Source organism: Rattus rattus, chromosome 6 (genome assembly GCF_011064425.1).
Source record: "Rattus rattus isolate New Zealand chromosome 6, Rrattus_CSIRO_v1, whole genome shotgun sequence".
In the NCBI taxonomy this organism is placed as follows: domain Eukaryota; kingdom Metazoa; phylum Chordata; class Mammalia; order Rodentia; family Muridae; genus Rattus; species Rattus rattus.
The window spans coordinates 26,900,998-26,927,398 of NC_046159.1; the positions used below are offsets into that span (position 1 = coordinate 26,900,998).

Here is a 26,401-nt window from a genome sequence, read left to right on the forward strand (position 1 = left end):
TCTCAAAAGGAACAAAACAAAAAAGAAGGGCCTGGGTGGTAGACAGCTTAAGTGTGCTTGATGCTCTGCGGTTCAGTTAGTAGCATAGGAAGTAAACACAGGACTGTGGTTGCACCGTAGTAGAGAGCTTGCCTAGCTTGCCTAGCGTGCTTGAGGTCCGTGTTAATGCTCATCACTTTATGGACTGGACATGATGGTCTCCAGGTTATTCTCAGCTGTATAGCAAGCTCAAAGCTTAAACATGAACCTGTTTTCCAAAACACAAAAACAAAAACAAAACAGAATCCCACTGCCTGGGTCTTAGATAGGGTGGGAGGTGAGCAGACACCTGAGGTTGTTCTCTGACTTTTGAAAGATGTGGGTCAAGACATGATTTAGCAGCACTCCCATACATGCACATACGTGAAACCCCTCAAAAGATACAAGGAAGTTGAGGTCCTAAATTAGAATTTGGTTGGACTTAAAAGTTGGGTAAAACACTTCTTTATGATGTGGAGTCTTGAATTGTTAAATGAAATTCCATTGTTTCTCATTTCTTAGATGATTGTTTTAAAGTTACATTTGTGTGTGTGTAGGAGAAAGAGACAGAAATAGAGACAGAGAGGCTGACAGACAAACATGGAGAGCTTGTGGAGGGGAGAAGGCAACTCGTGATACTTGGCTGTTCTTTCTACCATGTGGATCCCAGGGACTCAGGTTAGCAGGCATTGTGTCAAGTGATGAGCCATCCCCAAAGTCCTTCCTTGTTTTTTGTTTGCTTTTTGAGACATTGTCTTGCTAGGGTAACCTCAGATTTATGGCAGTCACCTCAGCTGCCCAGAATGCTGGGATTAGAGGTGTGAGCCAGTACGTGAGGGACAGGGATAGTTTGTAGTTCTTTTCTTTTGCAGTGCTCATACACGGGTCTTGTTTTATGTATGCTGCTGTAGTAGACTTGGTTTTGTATTATTACTTTTGTTTTTAACAAGACATGATCTCACAGTGTTGTTCAGGTTGGCCGTAACTCGCAGGCTTCCGTTAACCTGCACCTCAGCTTCCTATTCTAGCCTTCCAGATAGCTGGGACTACAAGCATATGCCATGGATCCTGACTTTTATTTAAATACTTTTATTCATTCATTTAATAAGTAATAAACTTAACCTCTCATGCTCTACTATTTAGTCCCGACTAGCTTGGAACTCACAGAGATCCAATCTGTGTCTTGAGTGCTAAAATTAAAGAAGTGTGCCACCATGCCTGGCTCAATTATTTAGTTGTTTTTTTTTTTTTTTTTTTTTTTCGGAGCTGGGGACCGAACCCAGGGCCTTGCGCTTCCTAGGCAAGTGCTCTACCACTAAGCTAAATCCCCAACCCCAATTATTTAGTTCTTGAAGATGGGGTTCTGTTCTATAGTCCAAGCTGGTTTCAGTTTGTAATGATCTTGGTTCCATGGCAATTATCATGCCTTACTTCTAGTGCTGGGAGCACAAGCTGTAGGTTTGGTTGTAAAGAGAACTTTGAAATAACATTTGTTTTTTGTTTATTGTTACTATATGGAGACACATTTGAATTTTCAGAATAGGCTGTATTTTCTAAGTTTTGCCAGCGTAGCCTAATAACTTACCTGCAGATTATTTTTGAAATTGTTACTGTTTTTTCTTTGCCATTCAGGTATCCTTTCCCTCCTTCTCTGGCTAGGATTTCTAGCATTTGGTTGTATAGAACAGTGATGAGAGATGTTCTTGCAATTTACTTCTCAGAGAGAACTTTCATTTTTATCTTTGTTAAGTATTATAATGTCTAGCATAATACACACATAAGGCATGGCCAAGCCCAGACCTGATCGATGAGCCCTTTTAGATCTAGCAGTTTGTCACTTAACAGAAAGAAGAATAAGCCAAACTTCTGGTGCTCTGGTCTTTGTGCCAATTGTCAAAGGGTAACAGAAATGGAAGTGTCTAATTGCCAGCTTGGGGACATTTTCTTGGTAAGAATTTGGTCTAGGTTGCTGCTTAAAGGGATTTTTTTTTTCCTGGAGACAGGACCTCATATAGCACAACCTGACTTTTAATTCCTGATCCTACTGTCTCCACCTTCTTAGTGCTGAGAGTGTGTCCCTGCCTGCAAAGGGAACAGCAAACAGCCCTCAGAACTCAGGAGGTTCACCCACTGGTTAGAACAATCACGATGGGTGTGTCTCAGAGAGGCTGAGCCCTGAGGACTGCATGTCCTTAGTACTGCTTGCTGTTGTGGAGTTTCTCTGTTGCCTTTGAGGTCATAACATCCCTCATAAATCTGTGAGTTGTATGAAAACTCTTTAGGGGGTTTCCAGCCCCTCACTGGGCAGTGTCATTGGCACTTACAGTAACAGTGACATGATTGATCTTTTTCAAGCATTGCTGCTGGAGCAGATTAATGACTCAACCATTACCCTTAGAATTTAGAGATGTAGTTTATTAGAAACGATCACTACCCTTAGAGTTTAGAGATGTAGATTGTCAGCTTAGTTAGGTTAAGATGTTTTTGTTAGTGGCTTTGACTTAAAAAATCTTGAGGAACAATTTAAAGTTCAGAAAGGCACACTTCGGATAATTGAGTGAGGGATTTTTGAGGCTAGGGAACAAGAACAATGGCAGCCCGCTGGTACCAGCTGATGTGCCTTTCTTGCTAAAGCTGAGTTGGTGATCAAGGCGATGATTAATTTCTTGTAACCATTTTTGCCCTTGGCTTCCTGATATGATTTAATAAAAAATTGTTAATGAGTAGATGTGCACCCTGAGGATTTAAAATAGAAATGACTAGTTGTTTTTTATATAAAAGTTTAGATTAGTCGTCTTTTTAAGATTTTTATATGATTATTTTTTTAAGATAAATAATAAAATGATCCTTTCTTTGTAACTGCAAATTGTAGCCTGCCAATATGAGAAACTGGCTGAGAAAAATACCTTGCTGGCTTATACTTTGTTAATTTATAACAAGTTGCTTAGACACGATTGTATGTGGGTTCTTGGGAATAATTTGTTTTCTACCTGTAATATATAAAACATTTACTCATGTAAGAGTATTGGAGAACATGCTGGTTTTTTTTCTTATACTCATTGTAATTGTTTACTTGAAGAAAAACAGAGTGCAACTACATTGCAACTTTTGTACTGCTTGAAAGATTTTCCTGGGGGATATAAGCTGTGGAGAAGAAATAGTTGTTGGAGCCTTGTGTGTGTGTGTGTGTGTGTGTGTGTGTGTGTGTGTGTGTGTGTGTGTGTTCTGCTGTCTGTGACCCTGCTCTTCAGACCCTGATCTGTCAAAACTGGCTTCAATGTGTACCATCATGCCCTACCTGCTTGGTGGTTGTAATGCCTCATTGGACGGCTGTGACAACTGTGTGATGTTAGCTTCCAGTGGACCCGAGGAAAGCTGTAGGAGGTAACTGGCTGGCTGGTGGTTTTGGGTTTTTCCCCTGACAAGGTCTTTTTATTTAGTGTAGCAATGCCCCTGACTCATGCTCCTGGATGCCGGGATTACAGGCATGCCCCACACCCTGCTTGGCTGGGATTATAGGCATGCCTCGTGCCCAGTTCTTTTTGGGTCCCCTGTCCTGTCTTGGGAGTCTTACATACACGCTGTAGGTTTCAAGCACCGTTGGAGTTACTTCTCTACAGATACTTGCTTTGGTTGCTTTGTGCATACCTTTTATTGAAGTTAGAAGTTTCCTTTTATCCTAAAAATTTCTCATTAATAAATACTGAAAATGGATGGTTTTCATATCTATTGAGATCAAATGTACTTAGTTTTTTTTTTTTTTTTCCTTTTTCTTTTTTTTGGAGCTGGGGACCGAACCCAGGGCCTTGCGCTTGCTAGGCAAGCGCTCTACCGCTGAGCTAAATCCCCAACCCAAATGTACTTAATTTTAACTTGTGTGATTTTTTTTTAAATTTAGGATGAGATTTTGTATAAAATGTAAGATAATTAAAGTTACAGTAGAATATTTTAGCATTCTAAAAGGTCATAGTGCAAGTGAGTGAGGCTTAGAATCAAGGGAGGGCTCCCACCCTAGAGCTTGCCTCCCCTGAGCTGAGCAGCAGATTGTTGATATAAACAGAGGGTTTTGATTAGCAACACTGTGCACTCCTAAGTATCTGTTTGACAAGGTGTTTGTCATGGTGAGAATAAGATAGAACTTACCATTAAGTTGATTAAATTGATAAGAATTATTGAAACCTGTAATCTACCTGATTCGCAACTGAGTTACTAACCCTTCTTTAAAAGGGAAAAATAATAACAGTGGCAAATATTGTGATTGCACCTTTAATTTCCTAGTTTGCTGTTCTTATCAGACTCTGAGGTTACCATGCCCTTTTGCTGGAGCTTCATTAGCCAGTGATCTGTAGTTTCTAGTCCACAGTCAGGGTAAGGTGGTATAATCAGGCACACATGGTTTGAACACACCTAGTTTTGCTAAGTTACATGTGGAAGGTGTAACAGACATGTGCTTTCTTTAATGTGTAAATTTCTATTTTTGTTTTTTTAAGCCTACTGTTCATAGGAGCGCTAGCAACCAGTGTCCAACCTCTGTCACTCATCATTGATTACCATGAAAATTAGTGCTGAGTGGTCCTTATTTAATGTTTTAGTTTATAGTGAGATTTTTAAACATATAATACATGCTCTTTCTATTTTTGTTAGGCAGGGTTCTGTATTTTACTCTGTATTGACTTTGAACTCTCAGTTCTCCTGCCTCACTCTGATTCTATTTTTCAAATAATACATTTATATTTAACTTTTGTGTGTAGCCATTAGAGACAGCTTGTAGGGGTCATTTCTTTCCTTCCACCATATCCCTGGGATTGAACTCAAAGTATTGGGTTTGGTGGAAAGCACTTTTATCCAATCAGGTGACTTCACTGGCCCAGGGTTTTTGTTACTCTTTTGATATAGCTGTGCAATGTCATCTTTAAAGTTCACACTTAAGAACTACACAGTCAAATTACAAAACTTTCAGAAGGGACTAGCTTTGACGATGTTAGTGCTTCCTATGGAAATGTGAGAACTAGAGTTTGGATTCTTAGTATTCACCTGTCTATAATCCCAGAACTCTGGAGGCAGAGGCAGATAGTCTGTGGATCAGTCTGCTTAGCTAGATGAGCCAAGTCAGTGAGCGCTTGGTTCAAGTCAGAGATGCTGACTTACTGTGTAGGTGTAATGCACTTCTTGGGGGCGATTTCTCTGTCCCCGTCCGTCCCTTGTACCTGATTAATTACAGGGTGTTTCTATGCCTGCTTAACTCCTGAATAAAGACACAGAGACCTGGTATTTTAATAGCAAGCTGCAAGCTCTACTAGCTGGGCAGATTCTGTCTATTCTAACGTGACCAGGCTGCTACTACCCAGACATTTCCCTGCCGTCTGGTCTTGCTGGTTTGCTCTGATTCATGTGTGTCCTCATGGCAGCTTTCATGATCTCATGGTGAGTCCTCCTGGCTTCTCCACATGGTTTCTCCATACTTTCTTCTCCTCCTGGTCCTTCTCTACCTACCCCCCCCATCTTCTTTGAGACCTCTGACTGGGATCGGAAATCCTGCCTATCTCCTCTGCTCAGTTAATCGGCCGATCAGCTCTATTAACCATTCAAAGGTGATGGAAAACAATTTTTGTATAACATAGAGACTGGAGATGCTTGATCACGCTACCATTTGGAGTGCAACCAGATGTCTGGGCATAGAAATCAGCATCTGAAAACACAGTGCACAAAACCCTTCCCAGATATGTAAGGTAGAGAGTAACCAAGGGTCATAACTTATATTATTAGTCTATGGCCTTTACAAATACATACATGCACAACATGCATCCATGTAATGCAAACATTACAGACATGCAAATAAATCACAAAAATTCTCATAATAAATAAATTACAGTTTTTCATGAGATTGTATTCTTAGCTAGCCTTGGCTACTTGTGACCTAAGGGTTGGAGTCATTCTTGTGTGTATATGAACATATGTGTGTTATATCATGTAGTGTACTACTGATTTTATTCTATGCAGTCCTCCACAACTTGCTTTCCTGCTTCCCTGCAGTATACTATGGATGTCTTTATGTCAGGTAAAGAGAAGCATCTTTAGAGTTTGGAGAGAACATAATTCTTTATTGTATTCTCTTGCTGAAAATTTACATTCTTGCTGGTTCAAATGATGCAGTATGAATAACATTGTGTATCTACCTTAGAACCTATGAAACATGCAGAATATTTTAAAAAGTGAAACTTGTAGATGTTAGGCATGATGGTTTGTGCTTGTGCTCCTCACACTCCGAAATGGAAGGAGGAACATCAGGACTTTAAGGCCACCCTCAGTCGCATGACAGGTTGGAAGCCAGACTAGGGTACATGCAAGGGTACTCAGAACACAAGCAAGGAAGAAAACCTCTGAGTTGGAAATGGCCGCTCAATGGTAACTGTTCCTTATCTTGTGCAAAGCCCTAGGTTCAGTTTCCACTAATATATGTGTGTGTGTGTGTGTGTGTGTGTGTGTGTGTGTGTGTGCGCGCACGCATGTGTGTGTATGCATATATATACATATATATTAGTTAAATATATATATTAGTTAAAAGTTGAAACTTCTTTTTCAAATGATAGCTCATTTCAAATTGTGATTCTGTTAAATTGTACTTCAGTATGATTTTTAAATGTTTTTCAGAGAGTTTAAAATATTCATTCTTGACCCAAGAAATTTTATATCTTTTTGAGAAAACATTTGAAGAACAATTTAAAATGCTTAACTCATTTTCAGATATCGATTGTTACAGATGAGTATAACCTAGTACAGCAGGTCAGGTTAGTGATTTTGAGATTTAGGCCAGATTGTACTGGCAGTGCTTTACGTAGCTAACGGTAGTAATCACATCTTTTGTATCTTCTTGTAACTGCCTTGTAGCATATTTATGTGAGCCTCTTCTCTTATAATTAATTTCAGGTAGGTTACTATAAAATATTGCTCTTAAAGCACTTTCCAGTTCCGTGGTATGCTTACAGCTTTTGGAGGAAGAGTGAGAATTAAAGGGTCCCTGCAATCACTGTGTGTAGATGCATATGTAGACCTTTGGATGCACTCCAGGATGCTGAGTAGGGAGTAAGTGTATCTGTGGCGTGGGGCTAGTGTTGACTTGTGTTTGTTATGATCTAGAAGCTTTGTGGTGGCATGATGGTGGCCAGACTTGACTTCAGTTTTGTTGTTCTATTTTGAGAACCCATTGAGATTAGGTAATAAATATGCAAAGTGGAGTTTGGAGTGTTATGAAACAACTGAGCAAAGACTTCGACACCCTCTGCTGTTCTTCCTTGACCTTTCACCCAGAAAGGTCACTTTTCCCCACGTATACGAGCCGTCCAGAACAGCCAGGTAGAAGGTAGGAGACAGTGTGCTCTGGGTTCTGTGTTTAGATCAAACCAATCAATGGCAAAAAGGATTCAGAAAAGTGTATCTATATTGAACATGCACAAACTGTTCTTGTTTAACCACTTTTTCTTTTTGTTTTTCTAGACAGGATTTCTTTGTATAGTCCTGGCTGTTCTTGAACCCGCTCTGTAGACCAGACTGGCCTCAAACTCAGAGATCCGCCTGCCACTGCCTCCCAGTGCTTCGATTAAAGGGGTGCACTACTGCCAGATGACCCACTTAAGCATCACAATTATTTATATATAGCTTACACTGAATCAGGTACTGTTAGTGGGTCCAGAAAAGACTTCTAGAGTAAAGTGGTGGGCATCTACATAGTCTAGATGTAAAGCTATTTTGTATAAGAAATTTTGGTTATGGATTTTTGAGAGCCAGACTATCCCTACCTTGGTATCCTTCCATCTTTGTGTATTTTTTTTTTTTTTTTTTTTGGTCCAGTTGCCCGTTGACTGGTTTGTGGTGTTCATGTTCTTTTGGGTGTTGAACCACCCACTGGAACATGGTTAACTAAGGGGGACCATACTTTGAAAGAAAACTGATTCTCCCTACCTCAGAAGCTATCAGCTGTTCATAGCTCTTCAGTTACGGGTATGTGTAAGCTTTAACCCCTTCACTCAGTGCTAGACTGTTGACTGGCTTCATCTTGTGCTGGCGACCATAGCTGCTGTGAGCTCAGTAGTGTACAAGTTCTCTCAAGAGAAGACACTCTTCGCTCTGGATTTTCCCTGACCTCTGGTTCTTACAACTTTTCTGAATCCTCTTCCTTGATGATCCCTGAGTCTCGCGGAGGGCAGGATGTACGTGTGTGTCCCATTTAGGCTGAGCGTTCCACAGTCACTTGTTCTCTGCACTTGTCTCACCAATAGTGAGTTTCTATGTTAACCATCATTGAGTGCACAAAGAAACCAAGAGTGGCAGTACTCTACGGATGCAGAGATAAAATTTAGAAGGCAGCTTAGTATTATGTCCGTTTAGCAAAATAATCGTAGTAGGTTCAACCCTGGGGCCTATGAGCTCCCCAACCATGGGTTAATTGGCTAGATTTGCAATACCAGGCATGTGTTTCTTCCTGTGGGACCGTCCTTAAATCCAATCTGAAAGTGACTGGTTACTTCCATAACATCTATGCCAGCCCGTTTATTGCTGTTCACAGCCTGGGAATATTGTTAATGACTTCATTTTCTCTCCAATAGCCTTCACAGCTGTAGAAGTAGGCATCAGAGAGGAAGCTTCCCAGTCTTTACCAACCACATTCCATGACCAGTGTGTGGTGTCCTCAGATATCAGATCTTCCCGTCAGGTTCTGGTGGGCAGCAGAGCAGAGGTTCCATCTTCCCAGGCAGTTTTGCTGGAGGTACCTCAGCTTGGTTTGGAGTTCGTGAAAGCCCACGTTGGCCTTGGACTTAATAACCTCTTGCTTCATCTTCCGCAGTGCTTGGGATCACAACAGACACAGCCACGTCTGGCTGCTTTTATTTGTTTTGTTTATTTTATTTCATCTTATTTTTTGAGATGTGGTCTTACTCTGTAACCCAAGCTGGCCTCAAATTCTGGATCCTTCTGCCTTAGACTTCCTTTAGCTAGGATTATAAACATGTCACATGTCTGCCTTTATAATAAAGTCTTTATGAGAATACGGTGATCTGATTTGACTTTGTTTCCCAGAATTTTACTTTATTGGGTATTGTATAGTAATGATCATGTACATTATTTTATTGATGAAATACATGTTACTTATGCTCAGTTTTACACATAAAAGCACTAGTTAACTTTACATCAAAGAGAGGTTTCCATGCTAAGTTAGTTTAAAAAGGAGGAAGGGCTGGAGAGATGGCTCAGTGGCTAAGAGCACATTCTATTTTTTTAAGATTTATTTTTATTATTTTAATTATGTGTATGTGCATGGGCTTATATGCACATGAAAGCAAGTGTCACAGAGGTCAGAGGTATCTGAGTCCTCTAGAGCAGGCTATTGTACTTTTAGTCTTCCATTTGAATTTTAGAGTCAGCCCTTTTGAATTATGGGAAAATCTACTGGGATTTTGTTAATGAACTGAGAGAAGAACTGATACCTGCACAGTATGGGTAACTTTTTGCCTTTTTAAAAAAATTATTACTAAGGTAGTATTTTACGTCTTTTAGTAGAGTTTTTTTTTTTTTTTTTGGTTCTTTTTTTCGGAGCTGGGGACCGAACCCAGGGCCTTGCGCTTCCTAGGCAAGCGCTCTACCACTGAGCTAAATCCCCAACCCTTTAGTAGAGTTTTAAATGCTTGAACTTTTTTTTGTTAGGTTTAACGTACTTTTATAGGTTTGTTGTTGTTAATAGGACTTAACTCTTACTTTTTGATCAGGGTCTTGTGTATGTGAAACTCAGCTGTAGATGAAGATGACCTTTACCTCTTCTGCTGAGGTTATTAGCATGCGTGTGCTGCACGTCCATTCGTGTAGTGCTGGGGCTCGAACCCAGAGCCACACTCCTTCTCGCCCCCTCTCTTCCTCTCTCTCTCTCCCCTTCCTGCTTGTGTGCGTGTGCGCGCGCGCGTGTCTGCGCGTGCTCATCCGTGTGTGTGCGTGTGCCTGTGTGTGAGTGTGCGTGTGTTTGCCTGTTGGCAGTGGTCAGCTTCAGGTATTGGTCCTGGCCTTCACTTTGTTTGAAATGGGGTCTTTGTTCTTTAGCTGGCCCATGGGCTTCTGAGAATTTTCCCTTCTCTGCCTCCCATCTCACCACAGGGGCACCGAGATTTCAGACGCATGCTATTGCCTTCACTTCTACCTCGTTTCTGGGGCTGTGACCAAGTGTTCTCATCCTTGCATGGCAAGCACTTTACACACCGATCCATCTCCCTACCTTTTTTCTTTTTTTATAAAGATTTATTTATTTTATTTATATGTGAGTATACTGTAGTTGTCTTCATACACTTCAGAAGAGAGCATCCCATTACAGATTATTGTGGGCCACCATGTGGTTGCTGGGAATTGAACTCAGGACCTCTGGAAGAGCAGTCAGTGCTCTTAACCATTGAGCTATCTCTCCAGCCCCCATCTCCCTAACCTTAACTTTAAAAGCTACATTTTCTAATTGTTATTCCCAGTGTGCATTTAAATATTGATTTACGGAAATTTAGCTGTTATTTGTTCTAATAATGTGTTGAGTATTAATATTTATATATTGAGCTTATGTCTGACTAATATATTGAATTCTTTTATTGATTCTGATAATGTGTCCAAGTATTGATATTTCTGCATTGATCTTATATAATATTCTGAGTCCTGTTATTCAAATAATGTGTTACTTGGTAATTATCAGTTGAAACTCTCATTTTTAGTTAGAAAAACATTACATTATGGGTAATCTGATTTTAAAGCCATGAGTTTACTTAATGAAAAGAGACTCTTCCCAAATAAAGGTATCAGAACACTTCTGAGAAAAGTATTGATTGTTGGGATATTTAATGTGTGATCTTTTCATTGCAGATATGGCATAAGATATTTCTTCAAGATTGGACAGCTGGTGACCTGCTATTTCTGACAGCCTTAAGCTGACTTTATAGCCATAGAGAAACCTCACAGACTTGTATTGTTGTTTTCTGCTCATACCATTTCTGGCACCTAAGTTCACCCTGCAACCATGTATGGAAGTGCTCGGTCAGTGGGGAAAGTGGAACCAAGCAGCCAGAGTCCTGGGCGATCACCTCGGCTTCCTCGGTCCCCTCGCTTAGGTCATCGGCGAACAAATAGCACAGGAGGGAGTTCTGGAAACAGTGTTGGAGGTGGCAGTGGGAAAACCCTTTCAATGGAGAATATACAGTCCTTAAATGCTGCCTATGCTACATCTGGCCCTATGTACCTAAGTGACCATGAAAACGTGGGTGCAGAAACACCTAAAAGCACCATGACACTTGGCCGTTCTGGGGGACGCCTGCCTTACGGTGTTAGGATGACTGCTATGGGCAGCAGCCCCAACATAGCAAGCAGTGGGGTTGCTAGCGATACCATAGCGTTTGGAGAGCATCACCTCCCTCCTGTTAGTATGGCGTCCACTGTACCTCACTCTCTTCGTCAAGCAAGAGATAACACCATCATGGATCTGCAGACGCAGCTAAAGGAAGTATTAAGAGAAAACGATCTTTTGAGGAAAGATGTGGAAGTAAAGGAGAGCAAATTAAGTTCTTCGATGAATAGCATCAAGACCTTCTGGAGCCCAGAGCTGAAGAAAGAGCGGGCCTTGAGAAAAGACGAAGCTTCCAAAATCACCATTTGGAAGGAGCAGTACCGAGTTGTGCAGGAGGAAAACCAGGTTAGTTTCATTCACGCATTTATCTTTATGGGTTGAATCCAAGTATATAAATAAAACGAGGCATTCCTTTTCCACCCTGTCGTAGAGGTTCCCCATCTTTGTTCCTTATTTTTTATTTATTCTTTTTATGTTAGAATTCTGTTTCTACTTTCTTAGCCTTTTTCAGATTTGGTCCTGTACACGGTGCAAAACACTCACACACACAAATCCAAAAAGAAAAAACTAACAAAGCAGCGGCAATGACGGCAACAAAACACCAACCTAAGCTGGACAGTGCTGGTGCGTGTCACTCAGGAGGCCAGCCTGGTCTACAGAACAAGTTCCAGGACAGCCAAGGCTACACAGAGAAACCCTGTCTCAAAGGAGAAATTAAAAAACAAGCTTAAGGGTTGCTTAGGCTACATAGTGAAGCCGGGGCTAACTTGGGTTACACTAGAAACAGCCAAACAGGACTTTGGTTCAGTGGCAGAGCATTTGCCTAGGCTGTGGCAGGAGATGCTTGGACCTGTCTTGCTGCCTTCAGATTTGCCTCACCCATATTGGAGTGGGCTTTTTGCTGGGAAGTGGTGGTGGCAGCAGTGGCCACCTTTAATTCTAGCACTCAGGAGGCAGAGGCAGGCTGATCTCTGTGAGTGAGCCCTAGGCCAGCCTGGTCTAAAGAGAGTTCTAAGGCAACCAGGGCTACACAGAGAAAGCCTCTCTTGAAAAGCAAAACAAAAAAGTAAAGGGAGTGGGTTTTTCGATGATACAGTTGCACCTCTGTAAGTAAGTAACCCCTCAATCATATCCTTTATTTTATTTACATTGGTGTTATGTTTTGCCTCCATCTATGTCTTTTGAGTGTGTCACATCTTCTGGAACTGGAACAGATAGTTGTGAGCTGCCATGCGGGTGCTGGGATTTGAACCTGGGTCCTCTGGAAGAGTAGCTAGCGCTCTTAACTGCTGAGCCATCTCTCCAGCCCCATAAGAGCAGGATATTTTGTTGGTTTGCTTGTATGTTTTGGTTTTTGAGACAGGGTTCTTTTGGCCTAGACTCACAGGGATCCACCTGTCTCTGTCTCTTGATTGCTGGAATTAAAGGTGTGTGCTTGGCTCCCTTCACCCCATATTTTTGTAAGTCACCTCAATAAAAAAATATTCATCGGTGTACAAAAGTAAGCAAGTAAAAGGTTCATATTTTTAAAACAATTAAAGTCAATTCAGCACTCCTCTCTTATTTCACTGTGTAGCATATGCTGGTCTGGAACGCTTGTGTTTCCACTCCTAAGTGCTTGGATTTCTGTTAGTTTGCCTGACCACCAGCCCAAGACTGGTCTTTTCAAGAGGAGATTCATGGTCTCTCAGTCTGTCTCGATCACTCAGTACATAAATTAAAAGCGTATTTGGTGTTACCAAATACACTATTGAATTACCTAATCATCAACATGTCTTGCTGAAAACATAGCCACCAATAAGGTAGTTTTATTGTCAAGTAAACTGGAAATGTTTATTGAGGAAAAAAGTTATTGGCCTATTTTTTGATTTTGAAATAAATACAGCATTTTCTTATGTTTATCCTTTCAGGGAGTGTGGTGATCAGTGGAGATACCCATTTCAGGATTCTTTTTCTAGTTGTCATGCTGTATTCAAAGGCAAAATATTTAATCTTCTGAGAAGACAATTATGGGTACTTAGTATTTTTCTGGGAAAGAAACAGTCCACAGGTTTTTCATGCCAAGGAAACCATTACATGCTGAATATGGTGAACATTGCTTTATCTGGGTCCACCCCATGCCCTAATTAAACACCAGTGCTGGCAGATACATTCTTCCTGCACCCACTGTAATTACCACAGAATTCTAAAATTGTGTAACTTCAGCCCAAAAAACAAAGGGTGCAATTTTAAAGACAGTACAGTGAGATACAGACACTGAGAATGCTAATTAATAGATTATAGTCAGCTAGCAGTAGGCCCCTAATTAAATAGTGCATTCATTATCCTCTCCTTAGCTCCCAGAGGTCAGACATCTTTCAGTTGTGAAGAAGACTGGTTTATTAGAATTTATAGCAATTAAATACATTTCTGTATTTCTGTTTGAGCCTGGGGATTTTGGTCCATTTTAAATGTTTGATCTGATTGAGCTGGGTCCAGAATCCTATCAGGATAGAAACATATTTGCTTAGGATTGCCTGGTGGGCATTGCTCATTATTATGGCTTCTAGATGCTTGTGTCTAAGACAAAACTTCTCAGGTGTTTCTGTGTCTCAGACTTATTTGTTACCTTATTTTCAAATAGCTATTGCTTGACGGTAGTTGTGTGTGTGTGTGTGTGTACATATTTGTGTATCTATATCTCCATCTATCTATCTATCTATCTATCTATCTATCTATCTATCTATCTATCTATCTACCATCTATCTATCTATCTATCTATCTATCTTCTAAACATTGTGTCTAAGAAAGACTTTAGTGACAGCTCAGTAGAGAGGAGTGAAAATCTTACTGTGGTCTTTGTGTGGTTGCAGAACTAGTGAGGCTTTTGGATAAGTTACATTTCAGATTTTATTTTAATCAGCTGTTGTACTTTTACAAAAAGGTTTATTTGTTTATGTATATGAGTGCTTTGTCTGCATGTAAGCCCACATTCCAGAGGTGGGCATCAGATCCCACTGGACATGGTTGTAAGCCATCACATTGTTGGGACTTGAACCAACGACCTCTAGAAGAGGAGACCCAACAATCATGTGCTTAACCACTGAGCTGTCTCTCTAGTCTCTTGTACTTCTTTCTTGATCATGTCTTGTAAGAGTTCTGTGTGTTGAATTTAGCTGTATGCTCATTTTAAGACTAATTATTTAATAGAGGAGATGGCTCAGTTGGTAAAATGCAAGTGTGAGGACCTGAGTTTGATCCCTGTGTCCCATGTAACAGCTGGGCATGGTGATGTGTACCTGTAAATCTAGCCTCCAGGAGACGGAGGATCCCTGCAGCTCCTGGCCAGCTAGTCTCGTGGATCCTCAAGGTCCAGGTGTAAACAGAGATCCAGTCTCAAAAAACAAGATGGAGAGTGATTCTAGAAGGCATCTGACATCAAGATTGACCTTCTACCTGATCATACAGCTATAAGCGTCCATATTTGCAAGTTCACATGAGCATGTACACACACTAAATCATCTTAGTGCTCTTTCACTAAACTTTTGTCTGAATAGAGTGTTCTGTTTGAGAGTGTAGTTGGCAAGTGAAGTGCCTTTCTTTACTTTAAGTTGTATCTGTGTGTGCTCAGACATGCTTGTGGGCTTGTGCTGAGGTGCTCGTGTGGCGGTCAGAGGATGGCTTATGGGAACAGGCTTTCTTCCACGGTGGGTTCTACGATTACCCTCAGGCTCTGGTGATAAATGCTTTTGCCTCCTGAACCATCTCACTAGCTCTGATGTTTCTTTTTGCTTAGAATATTTCTTCTTTTTGGAATTGGCTGCTTCTCTTTTCTGTTGAGGTACTGAAGATTCAACCCAAGGTCTTGTACACGATAAGCAAATGCTCGACCACTGAACTGCACCGCTAGCCTAGGATTTTAGCTTGATTTATTAAGCCTTCACATGAATAGAAATATATAAATGAATATGGGACATTTCTTGTAGAGTTACGTTTATTTACTTGGAATGTAGCAGGATAGTTGAAAAATAATTCAGTGAATCAAAGTTGCAAAAGTATTTGACGTGGTTCACTTGGAAGAACCTTACTTCCCAAAGAACTGGGAACTCAGTCTCCTCTTCCTCCTCTGGATTCATGTTGCAATCTAGTGTGGGAGTCTTTTTAAAATTTAATTTTACTTCTTTGGTTTTCTCAGATAGGGCCTCACTATACCGACTTTTGATTTTCTACTGGGCATTGAATACCAGGGCCTTATTCATGTACCACTTAGACACAACCCGCTAGTGGTTTCATTATAGCAGGACAAAATTGTTTTTAAGTGTTTGCTAATTTATCATGAATTTTCAAAAGAGCAGCTTAAGTATAATTTGGAAGACTCACTTTTTTTTTCTTTTTTGGCAGAAAGAACCAAAATACATTTAATTTTTAGTCAGAGTAACTTTTAATTTTTGCAGTACTCAGGATCAGACCACCAGCTTTTTGTGTGCTAGGCAAGCACTTTTATCTCTGAACCCTTCCCTAGCCCTAGCTGTAGTAATCACTCCTCTTAAAAGCCCCTCCCCCTTTCCCATTTATTTATTTAGTTTTGCAAGTCAGTATTCTCCTTCTGTCATGTGAATTCCAGGGACTAAATTCAAGTTATTCCTGTGTGTGTGCCTGGTACCTGTGGAGGTCAGAAGAGGTCACTGGGTTCCCTGGAACCAGTGGAAGAGTGTGAGCTGCAATGTGGGTGCTGGGAATTGAACCCATGTCCTCAGGAAGAGCAGTCAGTGCTCTTAACTGCTGAGCCATCTCTCTAGTCCTGAATTTTAGATATTTATTAAATGAAAACAATTTCATTCTTGAATTTCAAAAATCTTTAAAAACATATACAATAAACTTTATATAAATACTCACACAAAATGTAAGGCAAACTAGCCAGTATTTTGGGCAACCTTGCAATTTACTAAAAATGTAATAAGTGCTAGTAGAATTTATGCATACTAAGTTCCTGAGGATTTCTGGTTTTTAGCCCTTTGATTATATCCAATGTGTTAAAACATTAACAAATACAAAACAGCACTCTTCTATGGCATTTTAAACCTTGAAACATTTTACATTGATGGAGTAAAGGCTTCAGCAGACTGATAACTGTTTTATTATAAAATGGAAATATATGCAGATAAGACAAATGGCTCCGCTTACTAGATTAGGGACAAAATTTCAGCTTTTTAGCATTGGGGCAAAGCCAGTTGACCTGGGTCTGTGCATCACTGAAAGACCTTTCTGTTCACCTTGACCTCCAAAGAGCTTGATAACCTTGCCAATATCTCACACAAATCCTGAGTGTACCATGAGCCATTCTAGGTGAGGGTTTTTTTTTTTTTTTTTTTTTTTTGTTCTTTTTTTTGGAGCTGGGGACCGAACCCAGGGCCTTGCGCTTCCTAGGCAAGCGCTCTACCACTGAGCTAAATCCCCCAACCCCTAGGTGAGGGTTTTCTAAGTGAGAGAAATGCCCTCTGCACCAGAGTACTGCTGAGGAGGACAACAGAGGACTCCTGACCTGCAGGCAGCATGTACACTGAGGCAGCAGCATGCAGCGGTAACCCTGTGGACCAGCCAGTCTTTCTGATGATCCACGAGGTCCAGAGGAACTCAGGCACATCCTGCTGGTTCCAACACACCTAGATTATAAACATCTTGGGTTTTCTGACCAGGTTCTCACCCTTGTCTCCTTTGAATATACCAGTAAATGTCTAAATTTCAGTGTTGGCATCATATGCATGAATGTGGGTGCCTTTACCACAGTTCAGGAAAACACAGGAAGCCATCAGCATCTACATGGCTTGAGGTCAATACCTCATAAATTTTGAGCATTATTTCTTATGCTTTGAGATCATTAAAGCATTTCACTTCAAATCATAGATCTGAAAACTTTCCGGTCAGGTTGTCCCTGTCAGTGCCATTGTGCACTGGTGCCCCTCCTCTGAGGGAGTGTCAAGTGTCAGAAGAACCTCTCATGATTGAAGATTAGGGCAGCTCACCTCTTGTAGTCTGTTGTAGTGTTCTGCCAGATCAAACATTTCCCTTTTGCAGAAGGCACCTGTTTCTGTCATAGTTTGCTCTCACTGTGAGCAATCTCCAGAATGTATTTTCTTAAAAAGCTTTATCTATTTGATGGAGGCATCAGGTACTTAGAGAATAATGCTTCACCCGTTTTGGAAGTGGCCCGGGGAGGCCAGCTAGGCCTTTGACAGCTGTGTGCGTTCTCTGACTCCTTCAGTTCTTAAGTATGCGTGAGGGAAATGAAGGCATGGAGGGAAATGAAGGCATGGAGCATAAGCCATGGGAGGAGAGATGGCGAGACAGATCTGTGGAGAGGAAGGCGCACATTCGTGGGATGTTTGTGAAGAACTATTTGGACAAAGACGGATAGCAAGAGGGAAGCGTTTCGAGCATTGTTAACAGTAGAGGACTCGGAGTGGAGCCAGATTAGACTAAGAAATGGTGAATTTACTTAAATATTTGAATATAGGTTTTTCATGTGCTTTTGGAAGTAGTGTGACCAGTGGGTGTGACTTATTAGCTGTGAATATTATAATAGGAATGGTGTTAATATTGGGGAATTTACTCTGCTTCCTAGGAACGCTGAAGTAGAGGCCGGTGTGTGCTCATGCCCCTGAGTAGTGAGAAGGAGGAGAAGCTATTAGATGTCAGTGCTGTACATAGCTGTTTTGTTTTCATTCAGATATTTTTTGTGTTTTGGCTCAATAAATTATTTTTGTTAAAGGTAGGAAGTTTGAGAATCTCTGAAAATTCCTGAAAATCACTGTATTAGAAAGTGTTGTCTTTTTTTTTTTTTTTTGGGTAGATTTCTCCTAGTCTTTCATTTTAGTTAACAAGTACATTGGAATTTGTTTTGTTTGTATGATGAACTGGGAGGAAGTTTCTGAAGAAAAAAGAAATATTGCAGGAAATGTACTTTCAGCATGGAAACAACTTTGTATTGGAAATGTTCTGTTTTCCTCTACAAACAAAATTAGAAATGCTTTTATAAACTGACTTTGTATTGCCCTGTGCATCTCTAAAAATATTCCTATTTTTCTTTCTGAAATCAGAAAGTTAGTCCTTAATACAGATTAAATACTTCCACTTCTCTTTGTTATTTGCAGTAATGTTCATTGAAAGCTTCCTTTGGGTGTATTGGCTCAAGCCTTTAATCCCAGCAGAGGCAGAGATAGACGGGTCTCTGTGTGTTCAGTCTACAGAGTAAGTTCTAGGACAGCCAGAGCTATGCAGTGAGATTCAGAAAAACAAACAACACAGTTGAAAACCAAAACAATCCTTCTTTTGTGTCATCCCAGTCTATACCGAGGAGATCATGTTGGGCTTGGTTGTTTTGGCAGTTCGTGGAGAATATGGGATTGAGGTGCTTATGTACAGCTTAAGCATATACATATTGAGAACCTATAATAACTTGTTTTTGTCTTTAAAAGTTCTTTTCAGACTTATTTTTACATGTATTTTGTATTTGTCTTGAGTGATTTGCCTGCTGCATGCACATACATTTCTGGCCTTAGGAGACCCAGTGGGACCTGACTTGCTTTGTATAATCAGAAATATACTGTTTTTTTTGTTTTTTTTTTTTTTGTCATGCTAGATCCTAAGTGGGAAAATTAAAAAAGCATGGGAGGGTTTACCACGTGCGTGCCTAGTGTTCATGATGGTCAGAAGACAGTGTGGGATCCCTTGGAACTGGAGAGAGGGATGGTTGTGAGCACCGTTTGGATGCTAGGAACTGAACCTGGGTCCCCTGCCAGAGCAACAGGGGCTTCAAATGCTGGGCCTTCCCTCCGGTCCTCAGCCCCTCCCTCCCTGAGGTGCTTTGAATATTCTTGGCCCTGGGAAAGGCACTATTAGGAGATGTGGCCTTGCTGGAGTAGGTGTGTCACTGTGGGCATGGGCTTTAATACCCTTGTCTAGCTGCCTGGAAATCAGTCTGCTAGCAGCTTTCAGATGAAGATGTAGAACCCTCAGCTCTCCTGCACCGTGTCTGCCTGGATGCAGCCATGCTTCTGCCTTGATGATACAGGACTGAGCCTGTAAGCCAGCCCTAATTAGATGCTGTCCTTATAAGAGTTCTTGGTCATAGTGTCTATTCACAACAGTAAATAGCACTCCCCCCGTTTTTCTTTCTTTCTTTTGGATTTATTTTATGTGTAGGAGTGTTTTGCCTGCATGTGTGCTTGTGTACCATGTGCTTGCCTGGTGCCAGAATCCTCAGGAGCTAGAGTTCCAGTGTGGGTGCTAGGGATTGAACGCAGGTCCTCTGTTAGTGACAAGAGCTCTAACCAATGAGCAACCTCCCCAGTCTCCTTGCGCCATCTTTTACTGTTGGTGGCTTCCACACATGACCTTTTTAGCTTTGTAATTGTCACACTGTGTCACTGTCTTAGATGAGTGTTAGGTACTAGATAGTCCTCCACAGTAGCAACTGTCAGCAGGAGACCCCGGTTTACTTGGAGAACTTTTTGTGGAACCTGATCTGCCTTATATAATCAGTCATATACTGTTTTTTGTTTTGTGTCATGCTAGATCCTAAGTGGGAAAATTAAAAAAAATAGTGTTTTATTAAAATAACACCCACAACAATAATATGCTAAATGTTAATATAAGCAATATTTGTAAAATTTCAAACTGTCTTGTTTGGCATGGCAGGAAGAACTAAGAATGCTTGTTTATTTCTTCAGTGTTTGTCAGTTTGTCTTAAGTATATGAAGAAAATTGGGCCTCACACAAGAAATCAGAAAAACCAGTGTCTTTAGATAATCAAGGGTTATTAATAAAATCCAGAATTCAATAAGTAATACAACTTATGGAAATATAGCTTGTGTATTATAAAACGTTAAAATTTACTTAGTGTACAACCATAACCATAATCCTAATCCAGGTTTTGGTGCTGGGAATGTAGCTCTGTGGTCAATGGTAAGGCATCATCTTGACTTGGGCCCTGTACTGCTGGAAACACTCCAACTGCAGTAAACAGTTTTACTCTGTACATCTGGCAGTTCAAATCTTAAACCATCATTGGCCAAGTAGGTTTCCATGCATTGTTTTGCTAAATGCTTTTGTTTGCTTTGTAGTTGAAATGATCTAAGGTTTTACTTATGTCAGAACTAGTTATATAGTGATGATGACCTTGGAATTTGTCTTTTTAATGTTTTTTTTTTTTTTTTTTTTTTTTGGAGCTGGGGTCCGATCCCAGGGCCTTGCGCTTCCTAGGCAAGCGCTCTACCACTGAGCTAAATCCCCAACCCCCCTTTTTAATGTTTTCTGTTAATTTAAATTAAAATATTAAAACTGTTACTCTTATGGGTGTGTATGATGTGTATGTGTAAGTTTGTGTGTATGTGTGCATATATGTATGATATGCAAAGGATTTTATCGGTAGAGGGAGATATTCATTAAGGATTTCTGGACAGTGGAGATCTTTTAGCAATTAGAGAGTATTGTAAAAGTCCAGAAATGAGAGAGGTCAGTATCTAGGGCTCTGAATATTGACACACAATAGACAGGAACACAAAGTCATCTTCTCTAGGCCATTAAGCTTACAGAGTCCTTAGCCAGTGTTAAGTCCATGACTGTATTTCTGTCAGTTATGTTAGTGAGATTCTCTCAGATCTCATATACTTGGATTACACTGCCCCGATTTAAGAATCATAAAGTGAGGTTGGCATTACTAATTGTGATAAGTTCATGGCTGTTGAAATTCTTTTTAGGGTTGTTGGCATAAAGATCAGCCTTTACATATAAAGTGCAGTCTTATAAGTTTCACCGGCGAGCACAGACATGTCCATGCTGTGATATATGTGGAGGTCAGAGGACAGCTTCTTGTAGGTCATTTCTTTCCTTCTCTCATGTTTTGAGGGGGCGTCTCATGATTTTTGTCACTCTGTGCTGTGCTTTGTATGTATGCTTGCTTCGTATGTGGGCTTCCCACAGGTTCTCCTGTCTCTGCCTCTCATTTCACATAGAGTGCTAGGATTCTACATACCACATCTACTGTCATTTTACATGGGTTCCAAACTCAGGGTGGTCAGACTTGCCCCACAGGTACTTTTTACCTGCTGAGTCATCTCCCCGAACCTTACCAGTTCTTACGTGAGGACAGTACATTTTTAATTGTTGCAATAGTTAAGTGACATTAAAGGAAGCAGTAGTATGTGTAAAATTATGGGCAAGAGGCTGGACATGGTGTTGCATGCCTTTAATCCCAGCACTTAGGAGGCAGAGGCAAGTGGATTTCTGAGTTGGAGGCCAGCCTGGTCTACAGAGCAAGTTTCAGGATAGCCAGAGCTATCCACATAGTGAGACCCTGTCTCAAAAGAAAAGAAAAAAAAAATGTGGGCAAAACTGTCTGCCATAAATGTGCAATAGATGTTAGTTGACTGGAAAGTAAAACATTGCATGAATATAAATTTCATGTATTTTTCAAGTACAAATGTACCTTATAATCTGCTACTAGAAGGCAGTCAGTAGTGTGGGACTATAGGTCTTTTAGAAAGTGGGTCACAATGCATAATAAACATGGGAGATAACTAATGTGGATAGCAAATCAGTCTTAATATTCCTGGAGGAGCTACCAGGCGCTTTCAGTAGGGTAATTAGTCTGCAGGGTTTTCAGTTACAGTGATGTTCATTATTTAACATTTTTATTTCCATAATGAGTCATCTGTGAATTATAGAGTCCTTTCCCAAAAGGAATGTAATACTCTGGAAAAATACTCTGAGTGTGTGTCATGTCCTAGTCTCCCCCCACCTCCTCCTGTGGTAAGTAGTTTCTGGCTAGTCATTTAGGAACAAAATATTGCAAATAATTTTAACTGTGTGTTCTTGTGTGAAGAAAACTTAACCCTCTCAAGGCCGTGGAAATTTCTTTAGTGTAGTCGACATTCAGCACTTACGTTTACTTCCTCTGCCATTCTAAACTCCTACATTTTTGTACTGCCTTTCATTTTTTAATATTTTACAAAAATTTTGCTAAAATCTTGTATAAGTGCATATCATCAAAAGATACATTATGCTCACATCATTCCAATTATTTCATTTATATCAAAACTGATTTTATATCTGACATATCTTGATTTTTATGTGTCCTCTGCAATAGTTGTGTCCATGAAAATGTTCTTGTAATAATGCTGTTGCTAGACGGTACTAATGACTGTGGTAGAGCACTGTGCACACAGAGCACTGTAGATACTTTCTTTTTGGTGTGTGGTGTGTGGATGTATTCATGTATACCTACTTGCACGTGTGTGTGCTTTTTGTGAAGACCAAAGATTGAGAATGGTGTCTTTCTCAATTGTTCTCCACTTTATTTTTATTTATTTATTTTTGGTGGTTGGCACATGACACAGTGCATGTGTAGTACCAAGAGGACAAGTTGTAGGAATTGGTTCTTTCCTTCTACCGTGTGGTTTCTGGGGATAAACTTAGGTTTTCAGGCTTGATGGCACACACCCTTACCTGCTGAGTCATCTTTCTGGCCCTCCACCTCATTTTGTTGCAGCAAGGTCTTTTACTGGACCTAGACCTCCTCCCTTCAGGTCGCCTCTCTGTCCCCTGAGCACTGGGATTCATTTGTCTGCTTTTGCCTGCTCTGCCCTTCTCTGCAGTCCCAGCTTTTTGTGAGTGCTTGGATCTGGTGCTTGCCTGACAGGCACGTCAGCCCCTCTAGATGCTTTTCTGTACATTCATTAACATTTTCTTTGAAATTATATAATTACATTTCCCCTTTCCTTCCTTCAGCCCTTCCCATGTCCCCTCTTTTTGCTCTCTATCAAAATCATGACCTCTTTCTTTAGTTCTCCATATATGCAACCTGCTTAGCCCAAACAATGTTCCCTATGTATATATGATCTGAGCCGGCCACTTGTTATTGGATAACCAATTGGGGGCCCTTCCCTTATGAAGACCATTTTTATTATTTCCTATTTTATTATTTCCCCATTGTCTGTAGTTCTTTGTCAAGGACTGAGGCCCCACAAGATGTCCTACTTTGATGGTCATGTCCATTGGTGTTGTCACTGTTTAGATCTTGTTTAGGCAGCCATGTTGATGGGATCTCATGAGTGTGGGCACCCATATTTGCATTTCACAGCAACTTCTGTTTGTCTGGCTTTTGCGATCTTTCTGCTCTCATTTTCTCAATAATCTCAGAGCCTAGGTTCAGGATTTGTGTCATAAATCTCAGAGCCTGGGTTCAGGATTTGTGTCGTAGATGTAGCAGTTGGGAAAAGGCACCACAAAATCTCTTGTTCTCTGCATTTTGATTGGTTGTGATTTGCTTTAGTAGTCTCATCTGTTTCAGAGGTAAGTTTCTGTGATGAAGAGTAAGAAGCACATTTAACCTGTGAGCATAAGGTCAAATATCTAGAATGTGACTAGGAATATTGCTGGTTTAGTAAAGCAGTGGTTGGTTATAGATCAACCTCCAAGATTCATGACCTTACCAACCCTGGATTGTTGGATAGGTTTCCAATACCAGGAAGGCTTCCTCTTGGTGAGTGGGTATATTATTTCTAATCTTCACAGTAGTCCTGTAGATAAGTGATACTGTCTGTATTTATAGATGAAGGAACTGAAAATTTACAGAGGGACATGTGGATTTTGTATAAGCTTTATTTCTGGTTAATAATAGATATTTATCTGGCTACAAAGTGAACTACAGTGTGGTTTTGGTCTTTTTACCTAAGCACAACAGAGTGAAATGTAGATGTGTGTTTAAGATATTTATTAGGGCTGGAGATTTGGCCCAATTGTTGCTCTTACAAAGGCTCTGAGTTCGGTTCCTAGCACCTGCATGGTGGCTCCATGTTTCAAGGGATATAAGAATCTTGTCTGAATTCCACAGTTATTCAACACATGTGTAATCAACACACCCATACGCAAAAATAAAATAAATTAAAACTTAAAATAATTGCTAAGAAAACTTTTAAAGAAAGTGTTCATTAAATTCAAGTCTGCATTAAAAGTCATCCATATTTTAATTTTAGAAGAAATTCCAAGAGTAGAATTAGGAGTATGATGGGCTCTCCCTTCAGAAGAGGTTCATAGAGAGGCGTTGAGAGGATGGGGACCTGTTGAGCTGTTGGCAGTGTAACTGGAGTAGCTTGTGTAGTTGGTCTCCATGGGCAGGGCTCACTGTCAGAGCAGTGCTCTCTCTCTTTTCTTAAGATTACATTTCTGTGCATGTAGGTGCATGCACACTGGTGCAGGATCCCGCAGAGGCCACAGGAGTCGGGTTCTGCAGGAGTTTGAGTTACCAGAAGTTGTGAGCCATTGGATATCGATACTTAACTTTGGTCTTCTGGAAGAACCATATATGCTCCTAACTGCTGAGTCGTCTCTCCAGCCCCACTTTATTTGTTTTAATTAGGCAGAAAGCATTAGATTAACAATTCCCAGACTTGATTTAAACATCTTTAAAAATGTACACTTACTTATCTTCTTCATATGCACATATGTACCATGGTGTGCATGTGGAAGCCAGAGGACACCTTTCTTCCATGTGTGTTACAGGACTCAAACTCAGGTCAACAAGCTTGGACATAAGCACACTTATTTAACAGGCCCATTCTCCGATTCAGGACATAATTATGTACAGCAATAAAAAGTTAAAAAGTAGGAAGGAATGGGGTAAAATGATCAGAACTTTCAAATAGAAACATTTACTATTACTGTTATTTACAAAAGAAAAGATAATAGTATTAAAAAATTAGAATGGCATAAAGGATGGTTCTTTGGAAGAAAGTAGCTTTTAATATGGTGTACAGGAAGATAGTGGCTCAGTGGGTAAAAGTGCTTGCTGCAAAGTTTGACAACTTAAGTCCATCTCTGGTGAAAAGAAAAGAATTGACTCCTACAAGTTTTCCTCAGACTCCAAAATGGATAGGGTGGCATGAATGAGTTGGCCTGCTCATTTGTGTGCTCACATGCTCTCTCTCGTCCCCCCCCTTTCTCCCCCTCCCTCCCTGCCTCCCTTCCCCTTTCTCTTATACACACACTAAATACATGTAACTAAAAATTACAGAGACAGTTTTCTGAGGGCTTGGTGGGAATTTGGTTGTGGACTAACTGAGAAGCATTGATAAGTAATAGAAGTCCATCAGATTAGTCCCAGTGCCCACCCCATTAGGTGGGACGATTTGTACTTCCTGCAAACTAATTGGTTTCATGTTTAATTGGCTGAAAAATCAAATTTGTGACATGAAGATTTTATGAAAATTTAATGTTTCTAAAATTTTATTGGAACAATTGTACTTATTCATGCACTGTCTGTGCTCGCAGGGGAAGCTGGTAGAGTTTGTTTATCAGAGTGCCCATGACCTTTATAGAGCGTGCTATATAGACATGGTGTAGTGTTCACAAAGAAACAGGCTGTGTTTTTATGTTCTGTATGAGGTGCAGATAGAGTCTATTGTTAATTTACTATATAAAAATTATTATATATAAATGACATATAAAAGTAAACTGACTTTTAAGGCAGTCTTGCATTTAATGATACTTTTTAAAAACCAGTTTTTTGCAATAATATTTTAATGTTTTAGATTTATTCATTTTGGGTTTTTTGTGTTTGGGTGTGTTGATTGCATGTATATATGTATGCCACATGTGTGTTGGGTACCTGTGAAGGTCAGACAAGATATTGGATCCCTTTGGTGGCAGCTGAGGCTAAGAGATGGTGTGCTGTCCAAGACGGCACTGCCAAATGTTCTAGTTCAGAGTCAGCGGTGCTGCCACAGTTCTCTGTGCTCATGTCCCACACTGGCTGCTTTAGAGAGGAGGAAGGTATCTTATACTGCAGTTGTTTACAGTTCCCACTGAAGACTGAATTCAACATTCATTGCTTCACGATGTGCGAACACTTGGTTTATTTTTAGTTAACTCTGGGTTTCCCAGAGTTTTGTTGATTGAGTTGTACTTGGTGATGTTCTTTCTACCTACTGCACTTTTGAACAATAAATACATAATTTCTGTATCACGAAAGACTTCAGTTTTATA

At 40.3% G+C, this 26,401-nt stretch overlaps 1 protein-coding gene and 1 pseudogene across 8 annotated transcripts in view; one reads left to right on the forward strand and one right to left on the reverse strand.

Annotated features, from left to right (window-relative positions):
* Erc1 (ELKS/RAB6-interacting/CAST family member 1) overlaps positions 1 to 26,401 on the forward strand; it is a 286,731-nt gene that overhangs the window by 13,365 nt on the left and 246,965 nt on the right. For all 8 annotated transcript variants that reach the window (XM_032905794.1, XM_032905787.1, XM_032905789.1 and 5 more), the window contains exon 2: positions 10,903 to 11,725. In XM_032905794.1, coding sequence (XP_032761685.1) covers positions 11,057 to 11,725 — 669 coding nt within the window. In that variant the 5' untranslated portion in view covers positions 10,903 to 11,056. The remainder of the gene's footprint in view (positions 1 to 10,902; positions 11,726 to 26,401) is intronic.
* LOC116903584 lies at positions 16,807 to 17,454 on the reverse strand (annotated as a pseudogene).